Source organism: Schistocerca cancellata, chromosome 4 (assembly GCF_023864275.1).
Source record: "Schistocerca cancellata isolate TAMUIC-IGC-003103 chromosome 4, iqSchCanc2.1, whole genome shotgun sequence".
Classification (NCBI taxonomy): Eukaryota; Metazoa; Arthropoda; class Insecta; order Orthoptera; family Acrididae; genus Schistocerca; species Schistocerca cancellata.
The window spans coordinates 216,587,856-216,609,213 of record NC_064629.1 but is presented as its reverse complement, the minus strand read 5'-3'; the positions used below and the strand labels follow the sequence as shown (position 1 = coordinate 216,609,213).

The following is a 21,358-nucleotide window of genomic DNA, read 5'->3' as shown; positions in this document are numbered from 1 at the left end:
GTGTGGTTCTGTGTGTGTGTGTGTGTGGTTCTGTGTGTGTGTGTGTGTGTGGTTCTGTGTGTGTGTGTGTGTGTGTGTGTGGTTCTGTGTGTGTGTGTGTGTGTGTGGTTCTGTGTGTGTGTGTGTGTGTGTGTGTGTGGTTCTGTGTGTGTGTGTGTGTGTGTGTGTGTGGTTCTGTGTGTGTGGTTCTGTGTGTGTGTGTGTGTGGTTCTGTGTGTGTGTGTGTGTGTGTGTGTGTGTGTGTGTGGGTCTGTGTGTGTGTGTGTGTGTATTAGACTCCCTTTTACACTTCAAACCAGAAATCTACGAAATAATGTTAATGTCGTACGGACATTATAAACGTGAAACGTGGATATGGCGTGTTTAGCAGAGTCCAATTTTAGTGTTCGGCTGCTTGGTGCAAGTCCTTCATGTTGCTTGCACTTAAGGTGGTGATGCTACGTCGTCGTCCCGAGTGGAAAATCAGACCCGGGCGGGAATCGAGCCCTAAATCCCGAGATAGCCTGCACTGATAACCACAAAATCGCGAGCAAACTACTACCAGTACTTTAATAGTGGAAATTTGACGCTTAAGCCGTCGGCACACGGTCCGTGCTGTCGAACGTTAACGTTGAGCGTGCCTAGTTCAACGTGCTGCTGAACGCTCAGGAACGATACGCCTTGTGCATACGGTAAGCGGGCCCCAACGTTGTATGCGATCGCAACGCACTATAGCGGCAGTCGAGGGATGTTTACAGTTCGTAAATCACACTGTTTACGAAACGGGCGGGCATTTTTCCCACGTCAACTCTATTAAAACGCACATTTGCTCCATCGTCCACGAATAGGAAAGTACCATGTCCAATCAATAAGGACACAGGCTTATCAAAGTTCCATTACAAACAGTGCGCTACAAATTGGGAATACTTCTCCACATAAGATAAAAATTTTCATAATTCCCACATTTTAGTAAACCCCCAAGGTCAGTCTTACTTAATTACTGTTCCTACCCAGTAGCAGAATCTTTGCAACATGTGAATTACGAAGCGTAAAAGAAAGAGGAGCAAAATATCTTTAGACAAGTAGCGCAAGCTGTCCTGTAAATTAAGCCAATCGAACAAATTCACCCCTCAAAAAATGAACTTATATTTACATAACATCAAATATTATAGCATATACTTACATTAAACTAATAAGGGATCAGAACCTAATAAAAATGCGAATGTTGGGGGAAAAATTTGGAAGCGTTCAGACGCGAACCACTGCCCCAACAACTTATTAGATAGTGATGCTACTCATTACACTATGCCATCAACACGCTGCTTGTACTTCACCATATTTTCTTACCCTTTGCTAAAAACGTTACTCGTAGATAATTGTTACTAACTGAAATTTAATTATAACATTGTACCAAGGACAATGCGTTTTGGGTGGACCTTAAGTGTGTCGCTGACTTCAAATAGCGTACTCTCATATACGCAAGTTACAGTAATTCTTTGGCCACGAATATGTTTCTCATTATTTTATTGGAACGAATCACACAACTAACAACGGGTGATTCTCAATTTGCTGGTGCTCAGAAACGGCATATATACATACAGACTTGAAATGAACGCCAATATGGCGCCTCACAACTCTACTGAAGGGAGACGGCGTGCGTGTGACGTAGGTGGCGTTGTGCCATCTCATTGGTCAACGCTCAGACGCACGCTCAGAATATCTGACATGCCAGATATTGCTCTGCAATAATTAAATATGCTATTTTACCTATACAGTTACAAACTTTATAATTATTTTAGCAATATCAACTAAAAAAATTCAATGTCTCTGTACTAGCGTAAAAGGCATTACAGTTGTGTAAATGAATATATGATCCTTTCCAAACATAGGACATCATCGTCAAATGTTACGATATATCATAGCATCTGTGATACTCATGTTTGTAAGCTCTTTGTATGTATCAAAACATGTGGTGCGTGGTAGAAATCATCTCGGTGACAAATCTTAAGTGTTCAGCGAGAACAATTTACGTGTGTAACAATAAGAATGCAGTGGGAATGCATTTACATCTGCTGGACGAATTTTATGAAAACACTCGAAACCGAATTTTCACGTAAGTCACATGCAACGAAAATATGTAGTGCAGCCATCTTTGTGTGGCGTGTTTATAATTATGTATTATTTATATTTTAGGACAATTAATATGTAAAAAACACATGTCATAAAGAAAGCATGTAAACCGTGTGAGGATGAATCACAAAGATATGAAACCGGTAACGGTAGCCTTTGAATAAAGGAACTGAAAGTAAATTTGTGGCTGGTTGCTGTCCTAACACCAACATTTGTCTTCAAACAACAGCCATGGTCTCCATGTCATGACAAAATTGCATTGCCCTGCAAGTTCGGAAGGACTCCGGAACGTGCTATTCCACACTATGACGCCAGAAACTCGGCACGCTCTACGTTCGGATGCACGGTCCGTGTGCCGACGGCTTTAGGAGTGCCCGGTACCGAACAGAAGAAATAAAAAGGGGCCCCATAACTGTAGAAGACCAATCTTCTGCCCCCTCCTCCCCCTCCCCCAAATTCCTTAGCAGGAACGAAGAACTGCTGACGTTCAAAATTACCCACCAGACCACTCCTTGTTAACTCGTATGTGACTTTTGTTGACAGGTGCTTGGCTCAGACTTCGACCCTTACTTCATGTTGTACGTAAAGTGCAACGAGCGAGACGAGACGTGCGAGCCGCCGGAGAAGTGCCTGCCCATGAACACCGTGGTCTCTGTGACGATGCCGCGCTGGGCCACCCTCCCGGAATTCCCGCACAGCGTCGTCGACACGCGCCAGCTGCCCAGTGGCCGCATCTCCACTAGGCTGTTGGTGCCCACATCCTGCGTATGCAGAGAGCCCAGTGCTTAAAGTTAGCTCAACTATCCTCCGGGATCTGAAGAAAAAACAATAAATGAATGCGAATGCCTTTTTAACATTTTACCACCCTGACAAGATTACAACTTCTCGTGACATCCAGGTGTCTCGCAAGAATTTTATGGGCATGAAAAGATTTTATAATGCATGAGACAAAGCAGGATAACAATTCTGTACTAATCCTGCTAGAACGACTGTATTGACTACTGTATTGATTGTAATAAGAAATTTTACTGAAATAAAAGGTATTCGCAGATAGTTCTGTCAAGTGTTTGTAGCAAAACCCGTTCTAACAAGGTTTAGTAGTGAATTTTGACCGTGAATGTGCCTAAATATTAAACTCGAAAGCATAATGAAATTATCTAAGCACTAAACAGCTGGAAAAACTAGTATCAATACTAAAAGTACTCTCAAAAATGAGGTAATCCCATTAATACTTCAATAAAATAAGACAAATTGTACCAGTTGCAAAAATAACTGAAAGTGAACTAAATACTTCAGGAATGTTGGAATTACATTGTAGAGTAAATGTAAGTTCCTGTCACCGTAAAGCTGGTGTATATTGACATCACAGTAAGGAGAAACACACTACCTTCTGATCGGTAGGATCCAGAAACTTAGTTGTGGCCTCCACCACTATCTCACAATTTAACCCTTCAAGTAATTGTTTTTCCAGCCTAACTATATGTCGGTGTGTACTCTTCGGAAATGACAAACGTGGTGTTTGTGTGGAAAGTCTTCACCGATGTATGGGTGGCGAAATTCATCCTAATGGAGAATTCATCATAGTGATTCCATGTATTCCCCAGGGGTAATATTTGCAATTCTCATAAAGGGTTAAAGACGTAAATTCCTGGCAACATTACTGGACACAAGCGTTGACGCTCATCCACAAAGACAAAATACACACTATGGAAAACAAAACCACGGAAGCAATTGAAAAGTAAGACTCGGCTAACACCAAATATACGTCGGTTACTAGGGAACTTCCTTTATTGAAAGGAAAAGTATTTAACAAAAATAATTTGTACCATTTTGAGTCTTTCCAAAGGGAAGGTTGATGACAGATTAGATTGGCTGAGCTATGAATGATCCGCCAGGTCGTCAGCAGCTACATTGCGGCAGCGAGGTTCTAGAACGTCCGTCACTTAAAATGCAGCTGTTACATCCTCTGGACTTATTTTTAATCCATCTGGCGACTATACTTCTCTAGACTTCAGCTGTTTGTATACTGGTCAGAAGCGATAAGTATTTTTGTTCTTTGACATTCGTAGATGCACAACGAAAACATTTTTTCCACATAGTTAAAACTGTAAAGTGTGCAAAAAACGTCATTGCGCGAAACATGAAGACAGTTGGCTTTGGCAACACATCACACCCGCGAGCTCTGGTGTCTAACGTTAACACTTACGAAACGGGTGGACCGTTTCTACAATCACTTTCGCCTTATCGCAAGTGAACTTGCATTAGGATGGAAACGGAAAAAGATTAGCCCTAGTTTTTGCAACTCGCGTCGCAGCAACAGTCTGTCCAGCCAGCCAGATGTATGTTAAAATGAATTACCACTGTACCCCTAAGAAAATATGGCGTCTTTCCCAGCATTCGGGATGAGATGCCTGTTGAAATATCTAATCCAATATGACAAGGTGCATGTAACTACATGCAAAACATGGATTTCGATTCATACGAAATGGTAAACACACAGTTATACCTAGCACAGGTGGATACGACGCCCTGTTATTGTTTTAATATACATCTTCCATTATTTTACAGCGTAAATCGGACACTTATTACGGATTTAAAGTTCACAAATGCGAAAAATATCCTTATGACTGCATCCAATGCTTTCCACACTGACACAAGGAACTTACAGGCTGGCGAGTGCTGTGCTCTTTGGCAGAGTGAAACACTATGAGTAACAATTCATCTCACCTCTGCTGCCATCATACACCGATCCACTCAACTCCAGAGACATAGCTTTAATATTTCTTGATTTTAAAAGAGGGGTTTGACTCTCTTGATCGGAAAACCCTAGGTGAAGGAAATCATAAATTTAGAGTTAATACTAAGCTGGCAAACCTATGTGGGCAACTGACACACAATCTCAAACAAAAAACTACAAGAAAAAATTACGTGTGAGGTATCTCGATCTTTCAACATAAATACAGGAGTTACGTCAGGGAGAAAATTTGAAGAATTTGGAATGAGGAAATGAAAGAACACAAAATATCGCCACCCTGGTAGGCAGAAAGCAGATGCTGCAGGGCATATCAATCATCTGGAAGAGACAGCCAATGACAGACTTCTTCAGACCCTCTTCAGAGAAAACAAAAATTGATGCAGCTCTCCATGCTACTCTATCCTGTGCAAGCTTCTTAATCTCCCAGTACCTACTGCAACCTACATCCTGAATCTGTTTAGTGTATGCATCTCTTGGTCTCCCTCCACGATTTTTACCTCCGCGCTGCGCTCCAATACTAAAATGGTGATCCCTTGATGCTTCAGAATGTCCTACCAACCGATCCCGTCACTAGTCAAGTTGTGCCACAAATATCTTTTCCCCCCAAATTCTGTTCAATACCTCATTAGTTATGTGATCTACCCATCTAACCTTCAGCATTCTTCTGTAGCACCACATTTCAAAAGCTTCTATTCTCTTTTTGTCTAAACAATTTATCGTCCACTTTTCACTTCCATACATGGCTACACTCCATACAAATACTTTCAGAAACGACTTCCTGACACTTAAATCGATACTCGATGTTAACAAATTTCTCTTCAGAAACGCTTTCCTTCCCATTGCCAGTCTACATTTTATATCCTCCATACTTTGACCATCAACAGTTATTTTGCTTCCCAAATAGCAAAACTAGAACTCCTTTACTACTTTGTCTCATTTCCTAATCTAATTCCCTCAGCATCACCCGACTTAATTCGACTACATTCCATTATCCTCGTTTTGCTTTAAAACAAAAATTATGACAAATATAAAGTGCTCCAAAATATTTAATAACCTCTATTGGCCAAATACAAAAGCTAAAAAATCCAAATATTTGAAGGAAACTATTCAAGTAAATGATTTTAGAGGAAAGGATACAAAAAATGGAAAAAGTGTATGGTGCAACTAAGAAAACCTGTAGCAAAGTGATCTAAAAAGCTTAAAATTAAGCACTACAGCACAATAGTGAAACCAGAACTAGGGCCTATCTAGCATTAGTTTATTAGCTTGATAAATTAGAAATGTTAAAGAGAATTATATGTATGAGGGGTATTCAGAAAGTAATGCAACACATTTTCTTTCTTGGCCAACTTCGGTTGAGAAGAATGAGGAATTTGCTGTGGGACATGGCGGAATATTCTGGCTTCAGCCCCTATAGTTCCATGAAGTTCCGATGAGTGACGCCACTATATGTAGCCTTCAAAATGGTGTTTGCAACGGAGGTGCTTTCCAAGAAGAGAACTGTCATTGAGTTTCTTTTGGAGGAAAACTAGAGCATCGCAAATACTCATAGTGGCTTGCAGAATATCTACAGAGACCTGGCAGTGAAAAAAATCACGATGAATCGGGCGAGGCGTCCGTCGTCATCGCAACAAGGTCGGGCAAACCTATCCGATCTCCCATGTGACGGCCGGCCGTAAAACAGCTGCGACTCTTGCAGTGTTGGAACGTGCGGACTCTCTCATCCTAGGTGATCGAGGAATCAAACATTTCGCTGCTCAACTGAACGTCTCTGTTGGTAGTGCTGAGACACTCACTCACCCACCAGCTGGGGAACTCAAAAGTGTGTGTGCTCGCTGGATTCCTCGCCATCTAACAGAAGACCATAAAGAGCAACGAAGGACCATTTGTGTGGAAATGCTTGAGCGTTACGAGGCTGATCGTGACAATTTTTTGTCTAACTTCATCACAGGTAATGAAATGTGGGTTCAGTACTTCGAACCAGAAACAAAACGATAAGCCATGGAGTGGCGCTTCACCACCTCCTCTCCGAAGAAAAAGTCCAAAGTCGCAAACTCAGGCGGCAAAGTCATAGCGCCAGTCTTCTGGGACTCTGAAGGGGTTATTCTGTTTGATGCCCTCCCTCGTGGTGCAACAAATAACTCTAAAGAGTACTTTGATACTCTTACAAAATTGAAGAAATGACTTCAGCCTGTTCGTCGCCACAAAAATTCAAACAAACTTCTTGTCCATAACAACGCAACGCCTCATACGAGTCTTCGCATCAGAGATGAACTCACAAAACTTCATTGGACTGTTCTTCCTCATCCACCGTACAGCCCAGATGTCGCACCTTGCAACTTTCATCTGTTTGTCCCAATGAAGTGTGCACTCTGGAGGAAGCAGTGTGTGGAAGATGTGGAAGTTAGTGCTACAGCAAGACGTTGGCTCAGACGTCGACCAGTAGAGTGGTACCATGTGGGCATACAGGTCCTCCCAGTAGGGTGGCGTAAGGCCGTCGCTTCGAACAGTGGTTATGTAGAAAACTGGGGCTTTCTAGTCAAAACAGTGGGGAATAATACGGTGTATTGGAAGCCTGAATAAAACCAACCTGCTTACAGAAAAAAATGTTGCATTACTTATTAAACGTCCCTTGATAAATATTACAACCCTACAGAAATGCAGCATTTTGGAAATTAAGAATTAACGATCAAATTTGCCAGAACATAAAACGTATCGGAAATTACACAACTGGCCATTAGAATTGCTACACCAAGAAGAAATTCAGATGATAAACTGGTATTCATTGGACAAATATATTATACTAGAACTGACATGTGATTACATCCGTAATAACGGCCTTGATACGCCTGGGCATTGAGTCAAACAGAGCTTGGATGGCGTGTTCAGGTACAGCTGCCCATGCAGCTTCAACACGATACCACAGTTCATCAAGAGTAGTGACTGGCGTATTGTGATGAGCCAGTTGCTCGGTCACCATTGACCAGACGTTTTCAATTGGTGAGAGATTTGGAGAATGTGCTGGCGAGGGCAACAGTCGAACATTTTCTGTAGCCATAAAGTCCCGTACAGCACCTGCAACGTGCGGTCGTGCATTATCCTCCTGAAATGTAGGGTTTCGCAAGGATCGAATGAAGGGTAGAGCAACGGGTAGGGACACATCTGAAATGTAACACCCACTGTTCAAAGTGCTGTGAATGCGAACAAGAGGTGACCGAGACGTGTAAGCAATGGCACCCCATGCCATCGCGCCGGGTGATACGCCAGTATGGCGATGACGAATACACGCTTCCAATGTGCGTTGACCGCGATGTCGCCAAACACGGATGCGACCATCATGATGCAGTCAACAGAACCTGAATTCATCCGAAAGAATGACGTTTTGCCATTCGTGCACCCAGGTTCGTCGTTGAGTACACCATCGCAGGCGCTCCTGTCTGTGATGCAGCGTCAAGGGTAACCGCAGCCATGGTCTCCGAGCTGATAGTCCATGCTGCTGCAAACGTCGTCGAACTGTTCGTGCAGATGGTTGTTGTCTTGCAAACGTCCCCATCTGTTGACTCAGGGATGGAGACGTCGCTGCACGATCCGTTACAGCCATGCGGATAAAATGCCTGTCATCTCGACTGCTAGTGATACGAGGCGAGAAAAGCGAATAGTGCCATTTTAATAACAACGCCGACAGAAACGAGCAACAAACACATGGCATAAGAATTGATGCAGCATCACTGAGACAATAATGTCCCTGTTGCCGTGTATCGTGGCTTAAGGTACGCGTGTGCGCGCTGTGTACGAAGACTTACCCCCACCTGGTCTGTACGGTAGTTTCTTTCTGTCGCCGCCGGAAATCCATTGTATTGCACAATGGCACCGTGCCTAGTCTGGAAATATTCTTACGAAGTGACTTTGCAATGAAATACAACGGTTCATTTTCTTTAAAAAAATTAGAGATATGTCTTCCATTTGCACGAAATAGTGAAAAATGAAGGAAATTGTGATAACAGTAATAAATCAAAAACTTAACAACAGTTCATTAATAGTATAAAATAAAAAAAGAAAGCACATGATCTGCTGCCTGTGTCTACATAATATGGCTTTAACTGCTTGTAGCTCTTGACACGGACAAATTAACGAGAGAAACAGAGTTCTTCGACCTCAGGTTTCACTCTTTAGCACTGACTATTCGTAATGACCAAGTAGTGGTACGATCCCCGATTACAACATGGTTTTTGAGCAGAGTTCCAAAAAATCAGAATGACTAGTAGAATACTTGTGATTTTTTGTAGTATTCAAACACTTATCACTTTTCGAGAAAAACAACGAAAAGTGGACGGACAAGTTTTCTTTTATTTGCTTATTTAGTTTAATATTTTGATTCTATGTGCCTTGAAACTGAGAGAATCAAAAATTTTCAATCTTTCTTTCATTTTATACGTTTATTACAGGAAATAGTAGGAACAAAATAGCCAGAAAGGATAGACCAAAAAGCCGTTTGTTTCAGCGATAACCGCCTTTCAAGAGGTTCAGAAAGACTTGGAAAAGAATAACATAAGAGAAGAAGAAGTATTGGACAGAGAGATTTTTAGAGAAAAAGCTCTAAAATGGAAGGATTGAAAGCCAGTAGGGGAAACAAAACTGGAACTAAGTGGTGTGAAGACAGGAAAAAAGACTAGTGAAGGAAAGAACGACTAAGGACTGAGAACTGATATTGGAAATTGATCCATAGAAGACTTTAGTGCAAGAAAGTAGTTTTATTGCAATAAAATACATAAAATTATTTAATATACTCACCATCATAATTTGTTTACGTCAGAGCTTAGTACACCGGTTCAGCATAACTTCCAAGACTGAGATTCAGAGAACCGCGACAAATGAAAAGCTTTTGTCCAAAAACTTGAAAAGGAAATGTGGCGCGCAGTTGATTTAAGAACTATAACTACAACAAAGTCAAACAACTTAGACGTCGCAATTTACACAATATAAATTCGTAGTGCGTGCTCATCATTATTTGTATTTCACATTTTCACTTAGCACTAGAACGTAGGTCAGATATGGTTATTCGAACATATACATGAGAGGTATGGTGTTTCTTCTTTAGTTTCCGCCTGCGTTTGGGAAATCAGTCTTTATGTTACTTTTTTTCCTGGTGAAGGGTTTTTCCCTCTCCGTCTTGCCTCCCACGTCTTCTTATGGTTCGCCGTTCCTATCTGTGCCCTCGCGGAACGAGTCAGATATGTTTCACAGCATATATGGCCAGCCTGTGGCTGGGCGGACCAGCCTGTCAGCTCACAAGCCAGGCCCTCATACACACAATTGCAAAGTACCATGTCTTAAACATATTGTCTCATTTCTAGAATTCTTTGCCGTTTTCGAGTCTCTTAACGTAAGTACACATCTGTATACGAAATCGAACGATTGTATAGACACTGTAGAAGGATCGTCTGTAGACATGGAGCTAGACAATTTATAGACACAGTCTGGATACTTTGTCTCGTCTACACACTTGAATGCCTTATTGCTCGACATTTGCTAAATATGGCTGACTTCGTTGGGATAGCGGCTTACGCAGTGATAATAATGGAGAAGAGTAAAACAAATCGAAAGAGGAGACGTTATTGGGAAACCTTAGTCTTTGCGGGGGGGGGGGGGGGGGGGAAGAAGTCTCGTTTCGGCTGTAATTTACTTTTACTTCGAAAATAGAAGACAGCATGCTTTTTTTTTCAGCATCACTCATTGATACTTTTTGGAAAGGTCTCTGATATCCAACTTCATCTTGTTATTTTTATGTTCGGGATTACTAATTTCCCACACACACGACGCCACGTGAAAATCTTAATTCAGCTGCAACACTTTCTCCGTTGGCGTCATCTTGATAAGTGACGTTTAACAACGATAAAAATCATCATCTCCTTCCAAGGATTAGGTTGGGTTGGGGTTGTTTTGTGGAAGGAGACCAGACAGCGAGGTCATCGGTCTCATCGGATTAGGGAAGGACGGGGAAGGAAGTCGGCCGTGCCCTTTGAAAGGAACCATCCCGGCATTTGCCTGGAGCAATTTAGAGAAATCACGGAAAACCTAAATCAGGATGGCCGGACGTGGGATTGAACCGTCGTCCTCCCGAATGCGAGTCCAGTGAAGGATTAGGTGTTGTCGTCACCTTTTCCGGTCTACATCACGCAATCATCCTTCTCTTACGAGGTCTGCCTAGTTCTATCTTTCCAATCGGCCGATAATTCATGATCTTTTTTGGTAGCCTGTTTTCTGCCATTCTGTCAACATGACCATTCCATTTCATTCTATTCTTTTCTGTCTTGTCACTGACTAAAAAAAAATTTAACTCTGATCTTATTGTTTCATTCCTTATTTTATCCATTTTATTACAGCCTCTTACGTATCTCATGAAGTTCATCTCTGCTGCCCGCATACATGATTTTTTTCTTTTGTTACTGTCCATGATTCGGAACAATATACGAGATTAGATACTGCCCTAACTTTATAGAATTTCACTTGTGCTTCTTTTCTTGTTTTTCTTCCCAGTGTTCTTCCAGTTGCTCCGCAGACAGCTTGATTTTTAGTAACCTTGTTCTAAATGTGTTTATCATAGTTAAAACTAGTATCACATCATAGATAATTGAAGTGGAATAGTTGTTCTAAAATTTTCTCATTTATTATTATTTTCGATCTGACTGGATTCTTTCCTTTGGAAGCCATTATCTTCGTCTTATTTTCAGTTATAGCTAAGTTGTAATACATCGCGTTTTGTCTCAATCTATACGCTGCTCTTTGTAAATTATCTTATGTTTCCAGTGTGATATCTGGTCATCAGCATATAAGAGAATATTTAGTGGCACGCTATATCCTTAGAAAATCCTAATAAAAATCAAAAATAATAAAAAGTCACAGAAGCATTTTCCACGGCGCAATGAGGCCATGTCTATCAACACGTCCACGCTAGGAATTGTTGCACAAAACTAATAACTGTCTCATGTTTCCCATTTCAAACAGGAGTCAAAAGTTCCGCAATGTTTTTGTAAAAGCGTCTCTATAGACAAGAATTGTCGCTCAATTGTCTATACACGAAATCGCTCCATTGCCCGTAGACACCGTCTAGATACAAAAATCGCTCGACTTTGTCTACTAGTGTGTACAAGACCTTAAACCTTCATGTTACTTTATTACCGAAAGTAAGCAAACTAATGCGTAATTTTATGAACCGGTACGTAAAAACAGAAACGCTCCTTGGATCCGCAACCTGTAAGTGCCACAGTGTTGAACGCTTGATAAAGAGCAAAACTTTGTAAGAACAATGAAAAGACGGCAGTAGTAGTTCATGGATACATTGTGTCCCTTCCAGTACCACACTCTAGGAATCGGAAAACTTCGGACGAAGTACGTTGACGTAAAAGAAGACTAAGTCGAAAAATAAGTGCATTTTGAAAATTAGAAAAAAAATCGTCTTTCCTTTCAACCAGAACGATAAATTACCAGCTTGCCCACGCGCGAGTTCTACACTCTCTTGAGTGAAAGCTCGACAGTGTTACAGAGCATAGTTCATGCGGAAAGATAATGAACATCGTAAATCAAAACTATCCAACCAGCACTCCTGTGTTGAAGGTAGATGAGCGGAGCTACAGTACAACGCAAAAAAGGCGAAATTACATGTTTAAAGTCAGTGGTAGGCATAAAACATAGTCCGAAATTACAGTAAATGCTTTCTCCAAAAATTATTGCGAGTAATTAGTTCAGAAGACCACACGAAGCATAAATGGTAAGGATTTACACCTCCTAACGATAAACAATCCTGAGCAGTGAGCGTCATGACGGATACAGGAATTAGTGACCACAAGGTCGTTGCAGCGTGAGTGGATAACGTAATATTCAAACCCACAGAAAACAAACGCAAAATATATCATTAAATGACACAAATAGTGTTGACGTCAAATTACGAGTTTTAAATCGAATAAATTAACAAGGGAAAGAACAGTTCCTCCATGGTACACAAAACAGGTCATAACACTGTTGCAGAAGCAACGATAAAGGCATGTCAAATTTAAAAGAAAGCAAAATCCCCAAGATTGGCGATGTTTTACAGATGCTTCAAATTTAGGGCGAGCTTCAATACGAGATTCTTTTATTAGTAAACACAACTAAACTCTGTCTCGGAATCTGGCAGAAAATTCAGAGATCCTGCTCGTATTTAAGGAACTCCAACGGCAAGATAAAATCAATACCTTCACTGCACGATGGCAATGGCAATATTACCGATGACACAGTTCTCGAAGCAGAGTTACTAAACACGGTTTTCCCAAAAATCCTCCGCAACAGAAGATTCAGTAGACATTCCAAAATTCAAATCAAAAACAGCTGGAAACATGAGTAATTTTGAAGTGGAGATCCTCGGTGTAGCAAAGAAGCGTAAGTCACTTAATAGTGGCAGATCTTCTGAGCCAGACTGTATACCAGTTAGGTTCCTCTCAGAGTGTGCTGAAGAAGTAGCTCCGTTTTTAGCCGTCATATGCAACGAGTCACTCGACGAAAGATCCTTGCTACAAGTAGCTCGACGAAAGATCCTTACCCAAAGGCTGGAAAATTTCCCAGGTCACACCAACAATCAACAAAAAAAAATTCTATATTATAGACCCATGCCATTGACATCGATCTAGTAGGGTTTTCGATGATATACTGCGTTCCAACACTATGAAATACCTCGTAGAAAATGATCTATTAACACATAACTAACATGGATTCAGAAAATATCGTTCTGGTATAACGAAATTGGCTCTTTATTAAGACAAAGTAACGAGCGCTATCTACTGGGGATCTCAGGATTACTAAAAAATGCCGTTAAATTTCGGTTACACGATAAATCACACAAATTTAAAATTTGTTGATTCAGCTACATTCCTGAGGCTTACAATTACCGCAAACTTAAATTGGAACCGTCACATAGAAAATGTTGTGAGGAAGGCGAACCAAAGACTGCGACTTATTGGCAAAACACTTAGAACATGCAGCAAATCTGCTAAACTGAGAACTTACACTACGTTTGTTTGTCCTCTGTCGGAGGTATTATTACGTCGTGGCATGGGATCCTTATCAGATAGGACTGACGGTGGGCATCGAAAAAAGTTAAAAAAAGGGTGGTTAGTTTGGTATTTTTGCGAAACTGGGGAGAGGGTGTCACGGATATGATACTCGAGTTGGGGTGGCAATCACTGCATGCGTTTTCCGTTACGGCGAGATCTTTCTGCGAAACTATAATCATCAACTTTCTCTTCCCATTGCCAAAATATTATTGTGACTCTCACATACATACTGAGAAAATAGTACCTTGGTAAAATAAAAATAAAATATCAGCCCGCACTGATAGATTTAGGTGTTAATTTTTCCCAAGTGCTACTCGAGAGTGGAACGGTAGAGGAATTGTCTGAAAGTGTTTCTATGAGTGAGCCCTCTGCCAAACAGGTTAGTGCGAATTGCAGAATAATCATGTAGATGTAGCTGTAGGCGTAGAAAATTCATCGAAAAATTTCGGGTCAATTATTAGAAAGTTTTGAGATAGATCCTTGACTGTGCCCATTTTTTCTGCTTCGTAAAATGACTTTGACCTCCGTATGTGCGTTATATACATGAAAATTGGCAATTTATATCGTAATTTACAGGCCTCGGTAGCTTGACGTCCCTTCCCGTAGTTAGCAACAGCATTTAGCCTCCCATATGACAAAATTATATTTGTTTATCTTTTATTACCAGTCGAAAACTTCGGCAACCGAAATTAAAAAACAAAGTTGCAACTTTTCATTTGGAAACTCTGGATTTTCGAATATCAAACTAAATATAATTTTATGCCATAATTGTAGCTCGTAGTTTCCATTTCAGTGGATGTGAAGTTCTTATGCTGTAGTGTGGAAATCGAACGTCTACGCATCAGCTGATCATACGAAACGGCATACCTTTGTAAATTTGATATAGATCTTATATTTTCCTTTTCCTTGACGCAGTGATTCTACTGTCATATTTATCGAACCAGTCTACCTTTTCTCTATACAAGATAATCAAATCTCTAATGTAGACGTGCAGACAGTCTGGCCATCCGAAACTTGGCATCTCCGGGAAATTTGACTGGTCGGGGGAAATGCATATTGTGTACACTGCCGCCACTGTGGAGACCACAGTGTACGTATACAGAAATGGGGAAGAGGGCACCTCCACTGTCAGCTGGCGGGCGCCGCGTATTCTTCTGGGGGGGACAGTGCGTGGATTACCGATATGAAGGGGGTCTTAGGCATCCTTCTTCTTTTGTTGGTAAGTTGTATGTCAATATTGTAAATTGATAGCTATATATTTCTGTTCGGCGGTGGGTAACCTATGACTTGTAATGCCATTGGGAAGTTTTCTGGTTATCATAAGCTGACAATGTAATGAGTACCGACACACTTGTTTTCAGTGGTTTGTGTGCCTCACACTTTAATTGAAGGAAAGAAAATGGATGCCTTAGCCGTGGTAATCCCCTTTTTAGCACGAAGTATTAAACGGAAATTTAAACAAACGAATTAAAATATGGGGATAAGTATGCGTGATAATGCCAGATCGGTGTTACAAACATTGAACCGCTGAAAGTATCTAGTTCCTCAGTTTGATTCAGCTAATGTTATGAAACGTGAATATGGCAGGCCTAAACAAATTTTAGTAAAGAAAATGCCGAGTGATGGAATGGAAAAATATCGTGGAACTAGGCTTAATACCAAATATGTATTACCGATAAATGATTCTTTCCGGTAATCATGATGAATTCGTGGTTTTATTCGACGTATTTGAAACAAACGTAAGTTTTTTTAAATGAGAATTAATAAAGTGGAAAACTTCGGACTTTATACGCGTGACTAAATTTGGAGTAATCAGATCTATAGCCATTTTGGAACTAGAGTAGAATTTGCTCGACTTTAAGAAGGTGCTTGAATTCTAACTGCGGAAACTTTGGACGCTATGATTACCCGTAATGGTTTAATTTCTGGAAAAAAAAGGTAGAAAAATTCCTTCTACAGCGCAGCAGTCAATCCACTAATTAGATAAACTTTCAAATACGTCTTCAGATTCAGGCATTGAGCAATTTTCTGATAGTCCCTGATGCATTAAAACAGTCAAAATATTGCCCCTTACTCCCATGTGTCTAGGGCAGAAATCGGTCATAGTTCTCGCCAAGCTAGCTGGAATTTGACTTGCCGTTACTTGTTTTCCACATCCAGTGTGAGTGATGGAGTGCAGATGTAGATTGGGTTGCGAAATAAGATGGTTTGGGAGGGAGACTGAAATTTAGCCCTTTCATGTGTTCTACACTACTTTAATAGAACCTTAGATTCGTCGGTTTTGATGTCACCTGGTACTGCCTGGATTTTTGTTAACGTTGTTGCCTGTTGCCTTACCGTTTATGGCGCTGTTTTTTTTTATGTTTAGTTTAGCTGAGAATTCAGTCTCGGCTCTGCTAGTTAGTGAATTTGTTTCTGTGGTTAAGTGACCATCCGCCACCCGTTCACAAACACATCATTTTCCTGGTAACTGCGGCAGTCTAAATATCAGAAGTGACAAATTCCTATTATGTGAAGTTCAAACCTTAGTCGATTATCGGGTGTTCTAACATCGTTTTTCACCTCTGAAACTAATTTAGCAGTGTAAAGTTGCACCATGGTTACGGATGTTTCACTGTAGGTCTCTGTACAAGGGATTAGGCAAGTCATCTGTCGGAGGGAGATACAGGCATATCATAATTGGAACCATGCTTAGTTAAGAACTGGTGCTAAAACCAGCCCTAGGCTTCGGGAAAGAATGCTTGAAAAATTATAATGCAAATAATGAAATACTCAATAGCAGTGTTTATGAACTATGCAGCAGTATGCAAGGTTTGGAAAAATTTGTTCCAGCAGTGATTGCTTATGCTTAGTTGCACGAAAGTGTTCATAATCATTTCCCTTTGTGGTGTTAATCACTTCCGGCTAACGGCTTCCTGAACGAAGCAACGGCAGATATCCTCCACGTAATTGATGAACCGCGCTTTTGTCCCTGTAGACTTAAAGATATCACTCTATTCCTCTTACTTCTCCAACGGTTGATGTGAGATGGTGCATGGTGTTTTAATCTCTACCTATTCGGTGCAACACGTTCTTGGCTACTTTCTTATGGTCTCCCTTTTACTGGTATTGCTCTCATTTCTCTCAAAATAATGGTTATATTGAAATGCTTTTAGCTTCAGTTTCTAGCAAAGTGGTGTGCGGTTGATTTTTCTCAGGTTTAATAAACCTGCTACGTCAAAATTTGCTTATCTTAATTGTCGACTGACGCGTCGTGCTGTCGCTTTCTGAAGTCCTTAGCTTCGCGGAGACGTCTTTCCCCTACCTATGACAGCTATTCTTAACTATCTGAGAAATAGTTGTTGAATCTGTCGAGTTGATAGACCTGTTCATTCGTTTATAGAATGAAATGTAGTAACGTTTCGAGTGTAAACTCGAACAAAACATGTTCTCGTTGAGTGTATGGTATAGTATATGTGCGAACATGAAACTTTCAACCTTCCTCCACCAGTTACATACGCAATGTTTTTGTTGGCCTGTAATAAAAATTATTTTTTATCATCCTACATCATTTGGGTTTCGTGAACGTATGAATGGAATTGCCACAAGGATTATCAGATATCGCGTCGGAAGCACATGAAACTGACGAATTCTTAGTATCAATGACAGGAGCGAACAAGTCACCAGTGTTGAACTACTTCAGCCTCTTAGTTTTGAGCAGCAGTAACCTCTGAAGAAATTACATCTCATTGCCGTGGTGTAAATTCTGGTGTCTCGGAAGCAACTTTCACGAACTTTAGTGTAGTCCCTACATTTATTCTGATACTTGACACCTTAGCTTTCTTCTATCGATGTGATGCTCAACTTTCCTCAACCTTCCCGTGGTTAGGTGAACTAAAACATTCAACCATGATATAAATAAAAATCGCGAATCTGTTGCAAGTTTCGTGAATGTAGTAATGTTGTCGAGTGACTTGGACACGCTCGATTTTCTCCAGTAAGTTAACAGAATTCATGGTTTTCATTGTTCGGCCCATAAACTCGATGAGACCCCTGTGGATGTGACACGTGGAAAAGACATAATTGACGCAAGAGTTAATGATTAGGTGTTGAACAGAAGTCCACATATCGCCAGTGAAGAGATAAGATGTGGAACAAGTAACTCTTCAACTTTCGTAAAATAAACACTGAAGTTGTTAGACTTGTGTAAAACAAACCATTGATTACTTCATTTAAAATGTGCATATGCTGAATGTTTTTTCATAAACCACGTGTCAGTGAAATTCATAAATAGCTTCTCTTCAATGGTGTCGTTAGCAACTTCCTAAGACTGCTGGCGGGTTATTGAAATTGTTCATAACTGATATTTTGGACCTAAGTACCTTTATATTCTTCCTAAACGTGGTAGTCGGAGATCAGTAGGAGTGTGGTATATTTAAAAGTTCAGTATGGAATATGTACTGAGAAGCAGTAGTTAGTACACCTGCTTCGTTAACGTTAACTGTGGTGTGGCTGCAGGATGCCACAACAGCCTCAAGCCTAATGCCGTGTTCCTCGCCTGGCAATGAAACGTCTCACATTAAGCGAGTGGCAGTCAACGTGTTAATAGGCTTCTGCAAGGAAGTAGTAAATCCACGCTATAATTAATTTTCCTCGATTAGCCAGAAATAGGAAACTTGAAACCTATATCGGAAAAGATGTATTGCAAACAAGTTCTGTGGAGCCTTAGGTTCTAAAGTCTGGATTTCTGAAATGAAAATGAGTACATTTTACTTATACATAATTAAAAATTTGCTGCTGGCGTCATATACCCTTCACTTCATATTTGGTCAAACCACGCTGAAAAGAATTTGATAATTTGGAATCAAATAGTATCGACAAAAGATTAACTACTTGGTCTTGCTCTCTACAGTCGCGGTGCTGCTGCAAATGCAAACTGTAAAAGTGACATCTGAAAACTGGCTAAAATGTCAACGCGTATGTTACAGATGCTAACAGCTCGCTCCACGCCGTCTGATGACCCGCACCGGAAAACAACGGGAACTTCTTTCAAGGCCACGCTATCCATCACTTTAGAAAAAACGGACGCCTCGATCTGTAGTACTGCGACCACCACCAAATCGGCGGATTTGTCGTCTGCTTATCTGGCTACCGCAGACGCATCAGCTGCCGCTGCTGGAGAACATTCATTCAGGTCAGTACTTGAAACCGCTTCGGTTAGTCTCCGTTGTCGTGGAGCAGAAAAGAGTTTAAAAATTTACAAAACTAGGTATCTACGCCCATTCCACAAACGACTGCGAAGCACGTGGCAGAGCACTTTCCCTGTACCCGTTGTTAGGGCAACTTCTTGTTTCATTATCATATGATGCGCGGAAGACTCATCTTGTCCTAAATATCCCTACGGGAGCGATACGTAGAGGGTTGTATTATATGCCCAGCTTAATCATTTATGGGCAGAACGTGCATTCTATACCTACAGTGCCGACTTTGCAATAGTGATGACCCATTCTCAGAACCTTTGACAGAGACCTGAATTTTTGAATAGTATAATTTCACTCTTTTATGATTACTGAACCAGAATCATTGTATAAAAATTGGTTAAATTTTAAAATCCACTTTCGATCCTTTAAGCAAATCATAAGTAGAAATGTTTTGGTGGTACAGCAGCGGCAGTATACTAAGAAGGAAATATAGTGTAAAATTATATATACGTATCTGTGATAGTTCCCGAGATAATGGGTCAGATGTTGCGTCAATTTCAGGAAATAAATTTTAAAAGTTCTATTTGACATTAACTCAAATGTAGATGTATGCCACCTTCAGAAACATAAAGGCCCATAATCAGCATTAACTGGATCATGCTCTTGATCATTCTGCAAACATAAAAGCTTCTAGAATGAGATTTTCACTCTGCAGCGGAGTGTGCGCTGATATGAAGCTTCCTGGCAGATTAAAACTGTGTGCCCGACCGAGACTAGAACTCGGGACCTTTGCCTTTCTGCAAGGTTCGCAGGAGAGCTTCTGTAAAGTTGGGAAGGTAGGAGACGAGATACTGGCAGAAGTAAAGCTGTGAGTACCGGGCGTGAGTCGTGCTTCGGTAGCTCAGACGGTAGAGCACTTGCCCGCGAAAGGCAAAGGTCCCGAGTTCGAGTCTCCACACAGTTTGAATCTGCCAAGAAGTTTCATAAAAGCTTCTTTCCCTGACTCTCGCTACGTGTTATTTCCTCATCTGCACGCTGGGCTTTCATGATCCTAAGTCAGTCCATTTGCTGGAAGGCTTGCATTGTGTTAGCTCTTGGAGTGATGCCAAGCTGCTCCAGTACTCTGATTCTTCCCTTATTACCATCGCTAAACGTTATGTCACAAACATCCAAGCATAGGTTTCATTCTTTCATTTTTTGTATGCGAGCGCAAATGACACTCTCATTCAGGTTTTGAGTTCAACCATGGACATTTGGAAAAGTTAGGATGGGCTAACTCTGTTTTAGTTTCATAGCATTCCATCACTGAAGATGGTATGCTATTTTCGTGCCTAAATAGTTTCTCTGGACTTGCTGCCTGAGCTTTGCGATACTTGCACCAGATGAGCAAAGACCATTTACAGATGTATCAGTGGATAATTTGCAGAAGAATCTAGCCCACACTGTTCTCATCCCCCGTCTGTCATGTGTATTTTCTTATTGCCATTCTATAATATTGCTAGAGTTCATACTTTTTTAGCCGGCCGGAGTGGCCGAGCGGTTCTAGGCGGTATAGTCTGGAACCGCGCGGCCGCTGCGGGCGCAGGTTCGAATCCTGCCTCGGGCATGGAAGTGTGTGATGTCCATAGATTTACGTAGTTCTAAATCTAGGGGACTGATGACCTCAGAAGTCCCATAGTGCTCAGATCCATTTGAAGCCAGTTCATACTTTTTTCTCTGTAAGTCTTCGTTTACTATTATCTCCACAAAGTGCATGTGGAATAAATTGCAGTTTACACTCTGCATCCAACCACTTAACTCGAGCATCAACACGAATTAAAGGGATATAGTTGAAAACCAGTCATCTAGATAGAATAGTTCTGGAGATGGACTTAAGGATGTCCATGCTGAATGACTGGATTTTTAGTTGGACTATTAACTTTGAAAAAATAAACCACACTTCCAATTGGAATTAATCAACAAATGATGAGTCAAATTATTCAGCAGAGATCAAATACTATCAAGAGATAGTAATTGGAAAATGTCACTTTGACCAATTCCACCAAATGTACTCACCTTAAAATTGGTTCTTGAAATTTTAGGTTTTCTCGGGTTACTTCGAGGCTGTCGCCAAGTGTAGAACCTTGGCACACAAGCGATGGCTAGTGCTTCTACCCTCTCTTCCTCCTCCACAACCGCCCTTGCCTCGTATATTTACAGAAGTCTGTATCCATTACTGACTTTGATAT

General features: G+C 40.9%; 1 protein-coding gene across 1 annotated transcript in view; it reads left to right on the top strand.

The window, feature by feature from the left end:
* LOC126184031 (uncharacterized) overlaps positions 1 to 3,030 on the top strand; it is a 29,231-nt gene extending 26,201 nt beyond the window's left edge. The window contains exon 5 of the mRNA XM_049926389.1: positions 2,653 to 3,030. Coding sequence (XP_049782346.1) covers positions 2,653 to 2,898 — 246 coding nt within the window. The 3' untranslated portion in view covers positions 2,899 to 3,030. The remainder of the gene's footprint in view (positions 1 to 2,652) is intronic.
* Positions 3,031 to 21,358: the final 18,328 nt, after the last annotated feature.